The sequence below is a fragment of the Lepidochelys kempii genome, chromosome 9, assembly GCF_965140285.1.
Source record: "Lepidochelys kempii isolate rLepKem1 chromosome 9, rLepKem1.hap1, whole genome shotgun sequence".
In the NCBI taxonomy this organism is placed as follows: Eukaryota; Metazoa; Chordata; order Testudines; family Cheloniidae; genus Lepidochelys; species Lepidochelys kempii.
This window is the reverse complement of record NC_136388.1, coordinates 9,123,642-9,141,827: the sequence shown is the minus strand read 5'-3', so window position 1 is coordinate 9,141,827 and position 18,186 is coordinate 9,123,642. Positions and strand designations below refer to the sequence as shown.

At 43.6% G+C, this 18,186-nt stretch overlaps 1 protein-coding gene across 1 annotated transcript in view; it reads left to right on the top strand.

Moving 5' to 3' along the window:
* The window catches only part of LOC144930875 (uncharacterized), a 30,245-nt gene extending 16,350 nt beyond the window's left edge, over nucleotides 1–13,895 (top strand). Inside the window, exons 3-4 of the mRNA XM_078854349.1 lie at nucleotides 3,282–3,376; nucleotides 13,708–13,895. Coding sequence (XP_078710475.1) covers nucleotides 3,282–3,376; nucleotides 13,708–13,860 — 248 coding nt within the window. The 3' untranslated portion in view covers nucleotides 13,861–13,895. The remainder of the gene's footprint in view (nucleotides 1–3,281; nucleotides 3,377–13,707) is intronic.
* Nucleotides 13,896–18,186: the final 4,291 nt, after the last annotated feature.

Here is an 18,186-nt window from a genome sequence, read left to right as displayed (position 1 = left end):
TTGGGGGCATGGTTCACACCCTGGGTCTGTGTTGCAGCCAGTTAGCGTGTCTGGCTCAACAAGAAGGGTTCTGGAGTTCCAAGTTGGCAAAGAAAACAGGCTCAGAGGTAGTTTTGGGACATCAGGTGAGAGTCCCAAGGGGGTCTCTGTGGCCGAACCCATCACACCTGGGCCAAACTGAAACCAGTGACCTGGATTAAAAGACTCTATGTCTCATTACCAGCCAGTCCCCAATCATACAATCTACACTAGGATGTTTTTTCAGTTTGTTCTAATGTTAAGGTCTTTATCCAGCCATTGTGCTGCGACTGTTCAGACTCTGTGGTATCTTTGAGCGCAAGTTTAATTTTTTTTACCTTATTCTACATCCTGTAGTTTATGATGACCAAATCATAGGTTTCTTTAGACTCTACACATTGATTCGAGTGTGTATATATATATATATATGTATATATATATATATATATATATATATCAATACATTTTAGAAGAAACCTTTCCATGATGATGTTCCTGGAGATTATTTTTTATATTTACTAATATTTATGTAAGGTTGGAAGTCTGATATTATTGTGTTTTATTCATACTACTTTGACTATTAATATAGCTATAATGCCTGACCCTGTAAACACAAACACATGTGCATAGTTCCACTGAATTCAGTGGGACTACTGGCACGAGTGAAGTCTAGTCATGTGAATAAAAATTTCCACCACCACTTTCCAGGACTATGGGGTCAGTCCTACAAAATGCTGATTTGCCTGCTGGGAGGTGCTGAGCACCTTCATCTCTCACTGAAGTTGATGGGCATTAACATAAATCAGTATTTCTAGGAGGTGCTCAGCACCTTCCAGGATCAGACCCTTACATCTCCTGTTACAATTTTACAGCAGACTGTTACTATAAATATGTGATATCTCCATATTTTTGCATTCAGATTTGAGGTCTGACCCACTCAGTCGCACTGCGGAGGTATCTAATGAATTGCCAGCATCCCATAAAGTACGCCGCTTAAGACTAGAAGCAGCAGCCCCTTATTATTATGATTGTCAGTTGCAAGTGGAAGTGCAGTGGAAGAAAGGAAAAGGTAGTGTAACACAGGAATGAAATAGCGTACAATCCATGTATTATGAAATTGTAACGCCGTGAGGAGTAAGTGGACTCATCTGAAGGTTGAAAATGAGGATACCTTGATGTTTAAAAGAGAAGGTCATTCGGCTTCTGGCAGCAGGGACAGAGCTTGTAATGTTTGATGTAAGAACTGCATTCTTGGCTAAGGGAGTAATAGGTTGTACCATTGCGATCTTATCTCGTGAAATAAGTCTGATCAGTAAGTGGGCCCTGATTAATCAAAGCACTTAAACACATGCTTAAGTCCATCACTACTCAGCAAAGTACTTCAGCATGGACTTAACTTTAAGCCCATGCTGAAGTCCCTTTAACTTCAGTGCTTGCTTAAGTGCATTGTTAAGTCAAGGCCGTAGACATCAGCTTAAAATGTATTTGTTGCTTTTGAAATCGTTTGGGTCTGTAATGAAAGTTTCCTGTGTTGTGCTATGGAATAATATTTTTGTTTGACCAGCTAATGGTTAAGGGCTCCTTGACCTGCTAGTGCAGAGGGGGAGCTGGTCGGGTCCAGCAGAAGAGCACTTTCAGCTGAGTCCTCCATTGTGGACCCAAGATCCACAGAATCTGGTTCATGACTCCTTATAGGTCCTCAGGCTCTGCATTATTGGCAGCCCACACCCTCTGCCTTCCCGTTAGGATGACCAGATGTCCCAATTTTATAGGGACACTCCCAATATTTGGGGCTTTGTCTTAGATAGGCACCTATTGCCCCCCACCCCCGTCGTGATTTTTCACACTTGCTATCTGATTATTCTACTTCCCACCCTCCAGCTGGCCTCTCCACCAGAGGGACTGGCGTGGGGGCTGGGGAGTAGGATGTGTTTATCTTGAGTTCTTTGCAAAATCAAATTCAGAGGGCCAAATTCTGCTCCTTGTTACACCAAATAAATCCAGAGTAGCTCCATTAACTTCAGTAGAGCTGTGTAGGGTTTAACCCATTGTAAATAAGAACAGTAAAGTGGGAAGAATATTGGAATTTCCATCCCATAGGAAATTCTGCTATTTCAAAATTGGTACAAATTGGGACAAAAATTTGGCATATTAGATTTTTTTGAAGGACAGAAAATTCCAAAAGAATTTGATTTGGAAATGTCGAAAGGCTACATTTCAGCTCAGCGTAGCATTGAACTGTGACTGCCTGAGCTGCCACAGTGCCTCGTGGGAGTTGTAATTCTGGTGTTTCAAGCCACAGTTCTCCATGAACTGGGCTCTCAGGCTGGACTATATCTTTAATAGTGCTCCTTGGTGATGGAATTCCCATAATGCACTGTGGTAGTTCAGCTAGAGAGGAGACTGGTGCATCATGGGAGAGGAGAAGGAAGGCATGAGACAACTGAATTACAACTCCCATGAGGCCCCACAGTGGCTCGGGCAGATGCAGATTAATGTTGAACTGGCCAGAAATGAAATGTTTCAATTTGACAAACCAAAATCTTTCAGTTTGGCTTTTCCTGACCCAGAATTAAATATTTTGTTGCAATTTTCCCAATGGAAAAACCAAAAAACGTTGGCAATGCTAAAATTTTTCACTGGAAAATTTCAGTTATCAAAACGACATTTTCCGTCTAAAAAAACAGTTTGACAGAAAATTCCCAACCAACTTTAGAGAATGAGGTTTTCCCCTAAAGGTAAAATCCGGCTGCATTGAAGTCAAGGGGACTGTTTTCAGAGTAACAGCCGTGTTAGTCTATATTCGCAAAAAGAAAAGGAGTACTTGTGGCACCTTAGAGACTAACCAATTTATTTGAGCATAAGCTTTCGTGAGTTACAGCTCACTTCATCAGATGCATACTGTGGAAAATACAGAAGATGTTTTTATACACACAAACCATGAAAAAATGGGTGTTTATCACTATAAAAGGTTTTCTCTCCCCCCACTCTACTCTCCTGCTGGTAATAGCTTATCTAAAGTGATCACTCTCCTTACAATGTGTATGATAATCAAGGTGGGCCACTGATTTTAGTCGGACCAGGATTTCATCCATGGAGTCCTTTCTTTTGCAGCAAGAGGGAATTAGGTGGGCCTATATCTGGAGGTACCAGTGCATCCTTAAAGCCAATGGCCCATTTAAAAAAGGGGCAGTTATGTATCCCATCACTTCACCAGAGGTGCGGTTCCACCAAGAGTAACATGTTTTTGGTTTTTATTCCAGAGAGCCACAAAGAGTCGAGCACATACTTGTTAAAGTGGAAACCAATAGTATGTGTTGCCAACTGTACAGCAGCAGAAGAAAAGGCAGCCGTTCAGGTAAGTCCTGGACTCCACTGTGCTGTGTTTAAAAGCATCACTGTGAACTGTTTATGTGAAGGGGAATCAGTGCTGAATGCTGTAGGTGCCAGGTGCAGTCCTTACTTCTATTTTAGGAGCTGTGCTGTATATCATAGCATCTCTGTTCATTTGGTCTCAGTGCACAGCATGATTCACCTGCTGGAGAGGCTTCCTGTCAGTACAGAAGCAGCAGATTTTATTAACCGCCAGAGAGTCCAATTTGGGAGCAGACATTCAATCCCAGGCTGCGGGCAGATTATTAACAATCTCCTATGAGCAGGGAGCAATTCCTTGTGTTGCTAGGTCAGGGACTGACCCTGAGCTAGCAATTTTACCCGGGACAAAGTGATATGAGAGAGAAGAATAGCCAGAGAGAGAAGAGAAATAACAAGAGTAGGGGTAGAGGGAAATAACATTTCTTTTCGGTGAAAGCTTTTTCCCCCTAAGACATCTTGATATACAGAGCTTCGGAATACGTGTTGCTAAGTTTTTTCAGAATTTTTTTATTAACAAAATTAAATAAAAATACAGATGGGTCTGGACCAGAATCCTGGATCTAAACTAGGGCTGTCAAGAGATTAAAGAAATTAATTGCAATTAATCACACTGTTAAACAATAATAGAATGCGATTTATTTAAATATTTGTGGATGTTTTCTACATTTTCAAATATATTTATTTCAATTACCACATAGAATACAAAGTGTACAGTTCTCACTTTATATTATTATTTTTATTACAAATATTTGCACAGTAAAAAACAAAAGAAATTGTATTTTTCAATTCACCTATTACCAATAATGTAGTGCAATCTCTTTATCATGAAAGTTGAAATTACAAATGTAGAATTCTGTACAAAAAATAACTGCACTCAAAAGTAAAAAAATGTAAAACTTTAGAGCCTACAAGCCCACTCAGTCCTACCTCTTGTTCAGCCAATTACTAAGAGAAACAAGTTTGTTTACATTTGCAGGAGATAATGCTGCCTGCTTCTTCTTTACAATGTCACCTGAAAGTGACAACAAGTGTTTGCATGGCACTGATGTAGCCAGCGTTGCAAGATATTTACATGCCAGATGTGCTAAAGATTCATATGTCCCTTCATGCTTTGGCCACCATTCCAGAGGACATGCTTCCATGCTGATGACAGGTTTTGCTCAATAACAATCCAAAGCAATGCGGACTGATGCATGTTGATTTTCATCATCTGAGTCAGATGCCACCAGCAGAAGGTTGATTTTCTTTTTTGGAGGTTCAGTTCTGTAGTTTACGCACTGGAATTTTGCTCTTTTAAGACTTCTGAAAGCATGCTCCACACCTCATCCCTCTCAGATTTTGGAAGGCACTTCAGATTCTTAAACCTTGGGTCGAGTGCTGTAGCTATTTTTAGAAATCTCACATTGGTACCTTCTTTGCGTTTTGTAAAAGCTGCTGTGAAAGTGTTCTTAAAACGAACAACATGTGCTGGGTCATCTTCCGAGACTGCTATAACATGAAATATATGGCAGAATGCTGGTAAAACAGAGCAGGAGACATACAATTCTTCCCCAAGGAGTTCAGTCACACATTGAATTAACCCCTTTTTCTTTTTTAACGAGCATCATCAGCATGGAAGCATGTCCTCGGGAATGGTGGCCAAAGCATGAAGGGGCATACGAATGTTTAGCATATCTGGCACATAAATACCTTGCAACACCGGCTACAACAGTGCCATACAAAAGCCTGTTCTCACTTTCAGGTGACATTGTAAATAAGAAGTGTGCAGCATTATCGACTGTAAATGTAAACAAACTTGTTTGTCTGAGCGATTGGCTGAACAAGAAGTAGGGCTGAGTGGACTTGTAGGCTCTAAAGTTTTACACTGTTTTGTTTTTGAGTGCAGTTATGTAACCAAAAAAAAAAAAAATCTGCATTTGTAAGTTACACTTTCATGATAAAAGAGCTTGCACTTCAGTACTTGTATGAGGTGAATTGAAAAATACTATTTCTTTTGTTTATCATTTTTACAGTGCAAATATTTGCAATAAAAATAATAATATAAAGTGAGCACTGTGCACTTTGTATTCTGTGTTGTAACTGAAATGAATATATTTGATAATATATTTGAAAATCCTCAGATGGTATAAATAGGCATAGCTTAAATTAATGAAGCCACTCAGGTTTACACAAAGGATCTGCCCCATAATCTGGACATTGCAAACCTTAATGTGTTGTTGCTACAGGAATCCTCTCCAAAGGGCAAAACTATTCTCCTCTCCACAGAATGCTGCCAATGCAGGTTCCTTGGACTGCATCCTCCTAGGTACTATCTGTGCTGACTTCAGAGTTGTGTTTGAGCATCTTTCTCAATGACTCTGTGTTGTAATATAGAATGGGGAGAGCCAAGCAATACTTTGAAAAATTCTGTGCTGGGCCAGGCTAAAACCCTGCTTTAGAGAAAGGGTTTTAACATGCTCTGCTCCATCCATATGCTAGCTGGCCAGACAGTTCTAAACTGGCTGCTCAGGAATCCTGTTTTTAATGTGATTTTTAAACACAGCCGTGAAGCTAGTGTACATGGGGCTTGGCTGCTTTCCAGCCACCCTGACAGTCTGCTGGGAGAGATAATAAAAGCAATTGATAGCAAGCTTGTTAAAAAGGTTCAATAATACATTATAGAAGCTGAAAAGTAATTCTAACAAGCTTTCTTGCCACATTCTTCAACACGGTGCTGGCTGCTCCCCACTGCACTCCAGCCTTCTACAAATTAATGCATGCAACCTTTTCCTCCTAGTTGGCAGCAAGGCAGAGACTGTGATCAGTTATTCCCTTTGGATGGAGCAAAAAGAATTGCTGGAATATTTCTTAGGACATCAGGACATTAATGTCTGAATTTAATGCACAGGGCTTACAGCTTCCCTGGGCAATGGAGATGTGGCTGGTTTTGAAACAGCTTTTAGTTTGACAAAGTCTGTCGCCCCATTGAAAAAAGCTGTGTTGAGTGATGGTTCATGCATATTTTCTTCAATTGTCTATGAATTAGAATGAGGAGACCTATGGATTGTCTCCCATAGGTTTCTATCCTACCTGCTGTAAGCAGTGTCCAGCTATTTCCAGACACACACAAAGGAAAGTAAACTGCATTTGTTACATGTGGGCAGAATGCCTGTGTGTAAATTTCCTCTTGAGCAGCTATTGAAAGAAGAAGCTAGAAGCAGGTGGGACTTGACCCTACAGTTCATGGCAGCAGCTGTCAGGCTCAGTCACATCAGAGAACACTGGAAAGTATAAGAGCAATTAAAAAATATCTCTATAAAATGTTATAGCGTCAAAATGGGCAGGCAAGGGACCAGCCGTGGTTGGAAGTCCAGAATTCTGTCCCAGTGCTGAGGGCTGGATGCTGTTATCTTTTGTTTTTAATAGGGCTGTCGATTAATCGCAGTTAATTCACCTGATTAACTCAAAAAATTAATCGTCATTAAAAAAATTAATCGCGATTAGTCACCCTGTTAAACAATGGAAAGCCAATTGAAATGTATTATATATATTTTTGGATCTTTTTCTACATTTTCAAATATATCAATTTCAATTACAACACAGAATACAAAGTGTACAGTGCTCACTTTATATTATTTTTTATTACAAATATTTGCACTGTAAAAATGGTAAACAAAAGAAATAGTATTTTTCAATTCACCTCATACAAGTACTGTAGTGCAATCTCTTTGTCATTAAAGTGCAACTTACAAATGTAGTTTTTTTTGTTACATAACTGCACTCAAAAACAAACAAAGTAAAACTTTAGAGCCTACAAGTCCACCCAGTCCTATTTCTTGTTCAGCCAATTGCTCAGACAAACAAGTATTTTTACATTTGCAAGAGATAATGCTGCCCGCTTCTTCTTTACAATGTCACCTGAAAGTGAGAACAGGTGTTCTCATGGCACTGTTATAGCCAGCATCGCAAGATATTTACGTGCCAGATGCACTAAAGATTCATATGCCTCTTCTTGCTTTGGCCATCGTTCCAGAGGACATGCTTCCATGCTGATGACACTTGTTAAAAAATAATGTGTTAATTAAATTTGTGACTGAACTCCTTGTGGGAGAACTGTACATCTTCTGCTCTGTTTTACCCACATTCTGCCATATATTTCATGTTATAGCAGTCTCGGATGATGACGCAGCACATGTTGTTTGTTTTAAGAACACTTTCACTGCAAATTTGACAAAATACAAAGAAGATACCTGTGACGGGTTTGGGCCCTTTGGGGTGTCACCTGATGTGCTGGGGTGCCACTGAGTCAGCCTATTCTGCCCGCCTGGGTCCCCTTTACCTTGGCTTGCTGGGTCAGGCTCACAAGCCTCTTCTAGCCAAGCACAGAGGCAGGGCTACACCCAGCTGCACAGAGAGACAGACATCCACTCTGGAAAGATTCAGCCTTAGGGGCTTGCCCCAGCACTCTGGTGCCCACTCCCTTTAAGGGATACAAACCCAAAGGTTTTATGAAATTTTCCCCCTCCCTCAATGTGGAGGGAGATATGCACAACTTTTCCCCCTCTCCCCGTTAGAAATGACATAAACTGGCTTATATTATAAACAAGGAATAAGTTTATTAACTACAAAAGGTGAATTTTAAGTGAATATAAGAGATAGAACAAAGCAGATTCCTGACCAAATAAAGCAAAATGCGCAAGCTAAGCTCAATATACTTAAGAAACAGGTTACAAAATGTAATTTCTTACCCTAAATATTATTGTAGGCAGGTTCCAAAGTTTCCGTAGTTCAGAGTTCCAGTTATATTTCTTTTCAGACTGGACCCCTTTTTCAGTCTGGACTCCCCCCACCCCGCCTTCCCTTCAGGTGGCTTTAGCAGTCTTTCTTCTTGGGCAGACAGGCCATGGAGAGGAGGAGTCCCGTTTGCCTTCCCCCCACCGTTAAATAGGATTTACATAAGGCAGGAATCCTTTGTTTCCCAAACTTGACCCCACTTCCTTTCCTGTGGAAGGTTACAAGAAGTCCCAGGTAATGTTTAGTAATAGGTGACAAGCATAGGTGAGCATACGGGGTGTGTTGGGTGTGCCTAGGCACACCCTAATGCAGGGGTGGGCAAGCTTGTCCTGCCCAGCCCGCCTGAGCTCCCGGCCAGGGAGGCTTTCCCCGGCCCCACCCCTGCCTGCCCCCGGCTCCTCAGCGTGCCGTGTCCAGGAGCGGCCCTGAACAGCGCTGTGGCAGCATGGCTCCGGCGGGACCTGAGCTCCTGCCGCTTGGAGCCGCGTGGTAAGGGGGCAGGGCTGCAAGCTCCGGCAGGCCGAGCAGCAGGAGCTCAGGTCCCGCCGGAGCCACGCCGCTGCAGCGCTGTTCACGGCCGCTCCTGGACGCGGCGCGCTGAGGCTCTGGGGGAAGGGGGGGAAGCGGCTTGGTAAGAGGGCCGGGGGGGGTTGGATAAGGGGCAGGGAGTCCCGGGGACAGGGAGTGGGGGGAGGAGGGGTTGGATGGGGCAGAGGTTCTGTGGGGGGCGGTCAGGGGACGGGGGGTTGGATCGTGGGAGTTCGGGGGGTCTGTCAGGAGGTGTGGGGGCGTGGGTGGATAGGGGTTGGGGCAGTCAGGGACAGGGAGCAGGGAGGGTTGGGTAGGGGGTGGGGTCCCGGGGTGGTGGTTGGCGGGGGTCTCGGGGGGGGGCGGCGGTCAGGGGACAAAGAGCAGGATAGGTTGGGGATTCTGAGGGGAGCAGTCGGGGGGCAGGAAGTGGGTGGGGGGTGGGGCCAGGCTGTTTGGGGAGGCACAGCCTTCCCTACCCTGCCCTTCATACAATTTTGGAACCCTGGTGTGGCCCTTGGGCCAAAAAGTTTGCCCACGCCTGCCCTAATGTCTCAAAAAAAAAAGTGCCTTTGCGTTTTAATTTAATTGCATGATACGCTCTATATAGAAAGCCCGCGTTCGCTTGCAGCTTGCGACCCCACGACTGCGGTGCCGCGTTGCCATTGGTCCCCCTGCCCCCTCCGAATACTATTCTAGAAAATTCTTTGACCTACATAAGCAGCTGCGTGAGGTGTGCCCAGCGCAGTGTCTACAGGTTTGTAATCTTTGTCCCATGTACTCTACTGAAATAGCATAACAAGCCCGTGGCTTTATGTTTTAATTCAATCGTATGATACCCCCTTTTAATTTTAAAATATGGATCAGTTCGTTGTTAAGATAAGAAAAGGAGCAGACAAGCTGTTCATGTGAAAGAGTCTTTTCGAAGCTAGCACACGTAAAAAACAAACTAAGAAGTACAATGTCCCAACAGCGCCTCGACTCACTCATGATTTTGTATATTGAACAAGAATTGGCTTCGTCAGTTAATTACAATGATGTGATTGAGGAATTTAAGTCCATAACACCTGGTGAGCGACGTCTCATTCTCTAGGACAGGAAGATGAAGAAACCTCAATCTGTTTTGGTCAATTTGGGTTAGCTCATTATCTGGTTAAAGATAAAGATCTTGAAAATTGACTGTATTTTTGTATACGCCTGGTTATCACTCCAGGAAAAATTTAGTATTTTGTGTCTCCTTGTTTAAGTAAAGTTTAGTTGTTAATTTAAAAAAAATTAAGTTTAGTTAAGTTTTAGTTTCATTAGTTTGTTTGATGAATAAAAATAATGCCCTTTTTGATTGAGTATTCGATAAATGTTCGCCTTAAAATAAATAAATAAATAAATAAATAAATAGAATTCCCGGGGTGCACACCCTAATGAAATGTGCTGCGCACGCCTATGGTGACAAGACCACCTGACCTAGTCACAGCATCCATGAGTCAGTGGCAGAATGGAGCGTCCAAAGGAAGGCCAAGCCTTTTCACCGTCCATTGTCCTCGCTGATGGGCCGTCAGCCCTGTCTGGCTTTTCCATTGTTGTACCTGAAGTGTTAGCAGTGGGCGTCCCCCAAAGTAGCATAGTTGAAATACAGATACATAGTCAATATTCCTAACTTCCGATACAGAAATGATGCAGGCGTACAAATTGGATAATCACAATCAGTAAATTATAACCTTTCCAATGATACCTTACAAGATGCATCTTGCATAAAGTACATTTCAGTTCTGTCATATTCATATCATAAACATATTTTCATAAAGAATATGTAGTGAAACATCACAATACCAAAATGAAACTTCTAAAGATGGCTACAGCACTCGACCCAAGATTTAAGAATCTGAAGTGCCTTCCAAAATCTGAGAGGGACGAGGTGTGGCGCATGCTTTCAGAAGTCTGAAAAGAGCAACACACAGATGTGGAGACTACAGAACCCAAACCACCAAAAAGGAAAAGCAACCTTTGCTGGTCGCATCTGATTCAGATGTTGAAAATGAACATACATCAATCCGCACTGCTTTGGAACTTTATCAAGCAGAACCTGTCATCAGCATGGAAGCATGTCCTCTGGAATGGTGGCTGAAGCTTCAAGGGACATATGAATCTTTAGAGCATCTGGCATGTAAATATCTTGCGAAGCCAGCTACAACAGTGCCATGCAAACGCCTGTTCTCACTTTCAGGTGATATTGTAAACAAGAAGCAGGCAGCATTATCTTCTGCAAATCTGAACGAACTTGTTTGTCTGAGCGATTGGCTGAACAAGAAATAGGACTGATTGGACTTGTAGGCTCTAAAGTTTTACATTGTTTTATTTTTGAATGCAGGGGGTTTTTGTACATAATTCTACATTTGAAAGTTCAACTTTCATGATAAAGAGATTGCACTACAGTAGTTGTATGAGGTGAATTAAAATTTCTTTTGTTTTCTACGGTGCAAATATTTGTAATCAAAAATAAATATGAAGTGAGCACTGTACACTTTGTATTCTGTGTTGTAATTGAAATCAATATATTTGAAAATGTAGAAAACATCCAAAAATATTTAAATAAATGGTATTCTATTGTTTAACAGCGTGATTAATCGTGATTAATTTTTTTAATTGCATGACTGTGATACATTGTTTTAATTGCTTGACAGCCCTAGTTTTTAATATACATTCTATCCATGATTTGACATTTTAGGAGTTTTTTCACATTGGGATGAGGGTGAATGTGTTGCAAATGGTTCAAGAAATCCCATTGCAAGCTGCAAAGTTAGACGCCTGGTCCTGCAAGGTGCTGAGCGCCCTCAATGCCTTTTGAGCTCAATGGAAGTTGAGGGCACTCAGCACTTGAAAGGATTTCAGTGAGTCGAGCCAAGTTTTATTTAGGGAACAATCGGGTTCACTTTTCTTATTTATACATTACCTAAAGCTCATCTGTAGATTTATATATCCATGTATTTATCTGGCCCTTATCATTGTACTGTCTGAGCATCCTGGAATCATTAATGCTTTTTATCCTCGCCACACCCCTGTAAGGTAGGGAAGGAATATCTCCATGTCACTGAGCACAGAATAGTTTAAGTGACTTGCACAAGATCACACAGGAAATCTGTGGCTAAACCAGGAACTGAACTGGGCTGCCTGAGTCCTAGTCCCGTGCCCTGTCCAGAGGAGGCTTCCTTTTCCTAAAAATAGAATATAATCAGTATTTTAGCAAAAAAAAAATTAAAATAAAAAAGCTTCTATTAATTCATATCACGTGTGTTCTATAGCAATCAGTACTTAAATTCATCCTGAAGTACAGCTGTCTGGATTTGTAATTTCTAGCTACAAGAAGTATGTTTATATAACATTGTTTTTCTCTCTGACTGTCCTGTGTAACGTGGACAGCTTTACGACAATACCTGCTCCCCCATTTGTCCTGTTCTTTTAAACCAGGGCACCACCAGCTGCCTAGGAAGCTGATGTTGAAAGCCAAGAAGCTAAGTGCTGCTTTCAGGAGTGTGAATGGTTCCACTGAAGGAGAATTTTATGATCAGGCTTTGCAGAGACGCCGAGCACGGCAGCCAGTGACTGGCTATCAGTTTAGCTGGACAGAAATCTCTAGCATCAGTCAAAAAGCCGCTGTCCCTGATGGTTGTGCCTCCCAGAGACTAATATTTCCTCCTGTAAGGGTAATCAGTTTCAGTCCACTAAAGGATGTCATACAGCACATTCTATTAGGGTGCATTAGGAATTTTCTGTAATATGGTATTTATTGCTGGGAGCTGTAAGACCAGTCTCATTGGTGCACCGTCTCTGCAGACGGATCGTCGTCAATACAGTCTGCTCAGACATTCAGCTCAGATCTTTAATTTCCTTCCTTTACCTGTGGACATTTGTCTTTGGCTAGGGGAACTTGCAGAACTTCCTACAGAATAGGGAAGAGATATTTTCTAAATGGCTGTTACTGCAATCACCTTTAAAATGTTTATTGGGCAAAAATTTTGCACTTGGCTAGACTGGTGTAAATCTTGTCTTCACAGTAGCTAATCCAGATTTACACCAGTGTAAATGCATTGAAGTGGATCGAAAGTTTCACACTGACTTCAGTAGGCTTTGCATCAGACTCTAAATGGACTTGTGGACTAGGAGAAAAGAACGTTTTTTTTTAAACATGTTAGCTACCAGATTTTAACTAACACTCGTGTAGACAGGGTTTAATACCTTTAAAACCATGTTAACTGGTCATGAGCGAGACTAGGCTCTGCTTAGAGTCAGCCATGACCAGCTAACATGGTTTTAAAGGTGTTGAATCCTGTTTCTGCTAGGTCATAAGTGATGTTTAAGAAGTGTTTGTAAAACGTGTTTTAAAAGAAGACCTTTTCCCGTAGTCTAGACAAGGCTAATGAGAGCTGAATTTGGTCCACTCTCTACTGATCTGCCCACTTAGCGTTCCCTAGGAAGGATCAGACCCTGTAAATAGGGTGGGACGATTCGGACATACGCTGCCAGTTTGTTACAATTCACAAGTGCCAGAATATAAATCTAACTAAACCAAATAATAAAAACATAGAGGGGTTGGTGAGAGACACTAGGCAGATACTGTTTTAAAGCGCAGTAAAATACTTCTTGAACAGAGGTGAGTCTAGGTGCTCTTATAGAGAGGCAGTGTGGCCTAGCAGACAGGGGACTCAGCTAGGAGATGAGAGTTCAATCCCTTGCCCTGCCACAGAGCTGTTGTGTGACTCTGGGCAAGCCATGTCACTTCTGTTTCTTCTCCCATCCTTCGTCCAGTTAGATTTTAACTTATTCAGGGCAGGATATAGTGTCTGTCACTGCCTGTGTGCACCATCTAACACAATGTGGGCCTGGCCGCAGCCAATGCTTCGAAGTACTATGACAATGCAAATAATATGGTAGAGGTTTCACTTCAGTGAGATTTTTTTTTTACATATAAGAACAATCATCTGAGTGTATTCTGTAACTCATCTGTTTTTTCCTTTCTAGGAGCAATCATTTGTGATACTCAAAGAGCTTAAACCCTCAACCACTTACCAAACTGACATTCAAGTGCTCTCAGCCACTGGTCATGGGCAGCCATATGGGAAACCTTTCAAACACCAGAGGCTGAAGCTGCAAACTAATAAGGTTACAGCATAGCAGCCGTGTTAGTCTGGATCCGCAAAAAAGAAAAGGAGGACTTGTTGCACCTTAGAGAATAAATTTGTTAGTCCCTAAGGTGCCACAAGTCCTCCTTTTCTTTTTGCTAATAAGGTTAGTTATTCATGTGGGGCCTAACTCTGCAAACTCCGATGCACATGAGTAATCCCATGGGATTACTCACATCAGTGGAGTTACCAGCATGAGTTCAGTGTTTGCAAGATGAGGGCTCATAGGCATGCATTCATTCGAAGGGCACTAATCCTACAACTGTTCTTATTTTGGGAGGGTTCTGTGCTCTGACAATGGGATGCTGTTGCTGCTTCTGCTGCTGTTGGCCATGGGGAACCGCAGGGCTGGAAAGAAAGCTCCCGTACACTTCACTTGCTGCTTCCCTCCATCCTGGACAAAGTGCTAATCTGACCTGCATTTAAAAAGCCCCTGGGTGTCAAATGACCTGGCACATCCAAGCTGCGGTTGACAATGAAAACTGATCTCCTGCCGTATCTCTTGAAAAATACATGAATATTGTGGCGGATAATCACTTAGTACCCCATCTACAAAAATGACAGGTCCCAGGTTTACACAGCCTCGAGCTCCTTATCAGAGTGTTCCTTTTTAATCTGTAACCTCACCGAAGGGGATTTCATCTACCTGGAGTTCAAAGTCCTGAAGGAACTGAATCCAGACTATGTTCAATGCAGTGAAGCCTATGCTCATGGTCACATTAAGGCTTCAAGTCTGAACACACAAAGGCTGTCAGGAGCATAGTCAGTGTTCCTTTCCATGACTCGGTGTCTCCTTGTGATATTTGGTGAGTTTCTTGAAGCCCCATTGCCTGGCGGCATATGATTATGCGAGAATCTGGCTTTTTCTTTTTTTTTAAAGTGTGTTACTAGCCATTGTGGTTGCAGAAAAAGCTTGAAAATGTGACCTGAGCGCTCCCTAAAGGCTCAGAAGGCAAATACAACTAACCCCAAATGGATTAATTATTTTTTTAAAAATCTCATGATTTTTGGGTCTGACTTAAGACTGTTAAATGCTTGGGATTGATCATACTAATGAGTGCTTAGATCAGGCCAGGATTTAGAGGCCAAGCTCATGTTACAGTGAGGTATAGAGCCAGGGAGAATTGACAATCTGTGTCAAGCAGCTAGATAAAGAGTCCTCTTTCCATTCACTGTAAGTTACAGTCCTGTTGTGCTCCCTGAACTCTGCCCAGCCCATCTTCCTTTCTTAGGTTGCTGTTTAATGGATTTATGAAAGCCAGAGGATTGTGTAAACCGGAATGCTGATCACTTAACTATTCCAGGGCTGGACTTACCATACAGAAGAGCAAATGGTTGCCTAGGGCAGCACAGTGTTTAGTGAGAGAGAGCTGGGCTGGATAATTTCCAGTTTGCCTAATAGAACAGGAAAAAAGCAACAAGCCCTCAGCCTGGCACTGAACCCACTGTTTCATTTGCAGCGTCACCCCATCAAGATACAACACTCCTTTGTTACAATATTTCACGATCCAGTTTCAATACCCAGAGGAACATGTACACTGGTAGATGCTGCATAATCTCAAAATATTCAGCTCACGCCCCAACCACACAAAGCTGAAGCAAAGTCCATGTGGGCTGGCTGCCTTCCAACATTCCCTGCTTCATTGACTTTCTTCTGCTTGGAGGAGCTATTGTAGCTTCTTCTCACAAAGGTTACCAAGCCAGAGAAAATGCACCCTTTCCCCTGCAGCCAAATCTCACTAAGTATATAGAACTTCCTATTTCCAAAATGCTGTGCAACTATTCTCACAGCACAGCTGTGAAGCCGGTCAGTATTATCTGCATTTCACGGGTAGGGAAACTGAGATACAACGAGGTTAAGTTCAGGATCACATAGGGAGGGATAAACCATGCTCTCTCTGCTGCAGCCAAGGAAATCCCTGTCAGTAGCTGCACCACAGGAGGAGAGGATTTGGAACGCGCCTTGGGGCACAGTAGGTCAAAAGACGAGGCTATAAAGGTTCACAATTGTATCCTTTGGGTGCTCCCCAAAATAAACAATGACAATAATTTCTCAAAGTGAATGAATGGTTGTTAAATGATTTGATATAGGGTCTGTGGAAGGGGAAGTGTTGTAATAAACTAACACGTATGTACCACTGTCTGCTACTTGACGGGATTAGCACTGCTCATCTGTGTGTCATAGGCCCCATACTGTTAACAACTAATTGCAGAGTTGTCAGCTATCATGACTTTCATAATATGTTTCGCTTTTAGTTGCTCTTGATCTCCCAATTCCCAGCATCAAACACGCTCACTTTTTCCCATTTAAAATGTTTGCAGTGAGCTATTACTTAGAATGGAACTGAAGCCATAGGGTACCCTCTGTCAAGATGGCTGGCATTTCCCATCCACCTTTTTTCAGGGGGTTGTGCATATGTAACACCGACAGACCCTGGTCGTTGGTGGGCAGGATTGAACCCTGGACCTCTGGAACTAAATGCATGAGCCAAAAGCCAACTGGCTGTTAGCAGACTCATTTTAACTCTCTCTCTAAGTCGTCTCAGTGCCACTAGAGGGGACAGCGCACCACACCCAGATGGTGTGTGGGTTACGCATATGTCTGGGCTTTCCAGGACATTGCCTCTTTTTTGAGCTTCCGTGCTCTGTCCCGGTGGATTTTTCAAATAACAGGAAATGTCCTGGATCTTTGCAGAGCAGAGGCTGTAGCTCAGAAAGAGCCACGACTGGTCTGCTTCCCGATTGCTCCCGCCCTTGCATCCGCAGCGGGTTGGTCCATTCCCCTGCAGCCACAGTTGTAGGATCCTGCCCGCCCAGGCCCTGGGGAGGGAGTCCTGCAGGGAGGTGCTGACTGACAGCTGTTGCTGCATCCTGGGCTCTCGCTGCCACTGTGACAGGGAGCGACACTGCCCCCCCCACCTCCAGTGAGTACTCCTGCCCCCCTCTCCCCCGCACCTGCAACGGTAACACCCTTCCACCTCCCCGCCCAACTTCTCCCCTGCTGCAGTGTCCTCTTTTTGGGAACATGAAATATGCTCACCCTGTTTGTGCCTCAGTAGAAATGTTTCCAGTGAGACAGAACCCTGGCTGCCTTCAGGAACGATGGGTACCTCCCAGGGTCAGGAAAGTGAAGCCAAGACAGCTGGGGGGGGGGGGGAGCTGGGGAAAGGAGAGGGGCAGGAAAGAGGATGAGAAGGGGCAGGGGGATGCAGGGCAGAAGAGAAGATGGAGTAAAGTTGGCAGGAAGGAGCAATGGGGGTTCAGGAGAATGGGGGATGCAGGAGGAGCCTGGGGAATATGCGGAGCAGAAGAGACTGAAGAGGTGCAGGAGGGAGAGTGAGGGAGTAGAGGGGAATGTGAGGAATAGGAGGGAGATGGGTGCAGGGGACTTGGAGGGGGAAGACAGTAAGGGGTAGGATACAGTAAAGTGAAACAGAAGGAACTATGGGGGAATTAAATGCAAAGGCCAGGTGTAAGACAGAAAATGGTGGGGGTGGGCATGGAAGGAGAATGGGGGTGGAGCAGGATACTGAGAGGGGCAGGGAGAGAGATGGGGAAGGGAGTTGAGCAGGTTAGTGGGGAGGGAGGTGGAGAAGGATGGAATGATAGTTCCCCCAACCACCAATCTAAAAGTGAGGTGCATCTAAGTTCCCTCTGAACAGCTAAGTGAGAAGCCCTGCAGTTTTGTATGTGCAGGTAAGAGTAAATTTTGCCCATGAAATGATCACACACACACCCCGAAAGGCTCAACAGTCAGAAGACAGACCAAAAGTTTCTGTTTTAATTGCATGATTTTTAAGCCAGTGATGCTTTGGGTTCTAAGTGCTGGTTCCTGACCGCTTGGCGTTGGCGGGGTTCTCCTTCAGCTGAGGCCCATGATTTAGGGAGAGGTGCTGGCTCTGTCCCTGTGAAGTTTGGAGCGGCCTTGTTTTGCAGCACAGTGACCACCACGAGCATCTGCCTAGGTGGCTGGGGATCGGCTCCGAGCTTATTAGAAACACTCGCAGACTCTCGCCTCTAAAATAGCCACCCCGTAACCAAACCTACTGGAGGGGCAATAAAAGCACCCCGAGCAGGATGGATGGTGGGGGCGGAGAAGGGTGCAGATGGGGGGCTGGCAATGCAGAGGTGCGGGAATCAGGGTGGTCCCTGGGAGATGAGTGGTGTTGCCGGGCAGGTGGAGAAGGAAAGGCGGGGAAATGTGTAGAGATCCTGGCGCTTTAATAATGGCAATGACCTCAGGGGCATGGAGGGTGGGAAGGACACACCCAGGTCCTTCTAAACAGAGATGGATTTAATTGTGCCTGTCCCTTTAAAT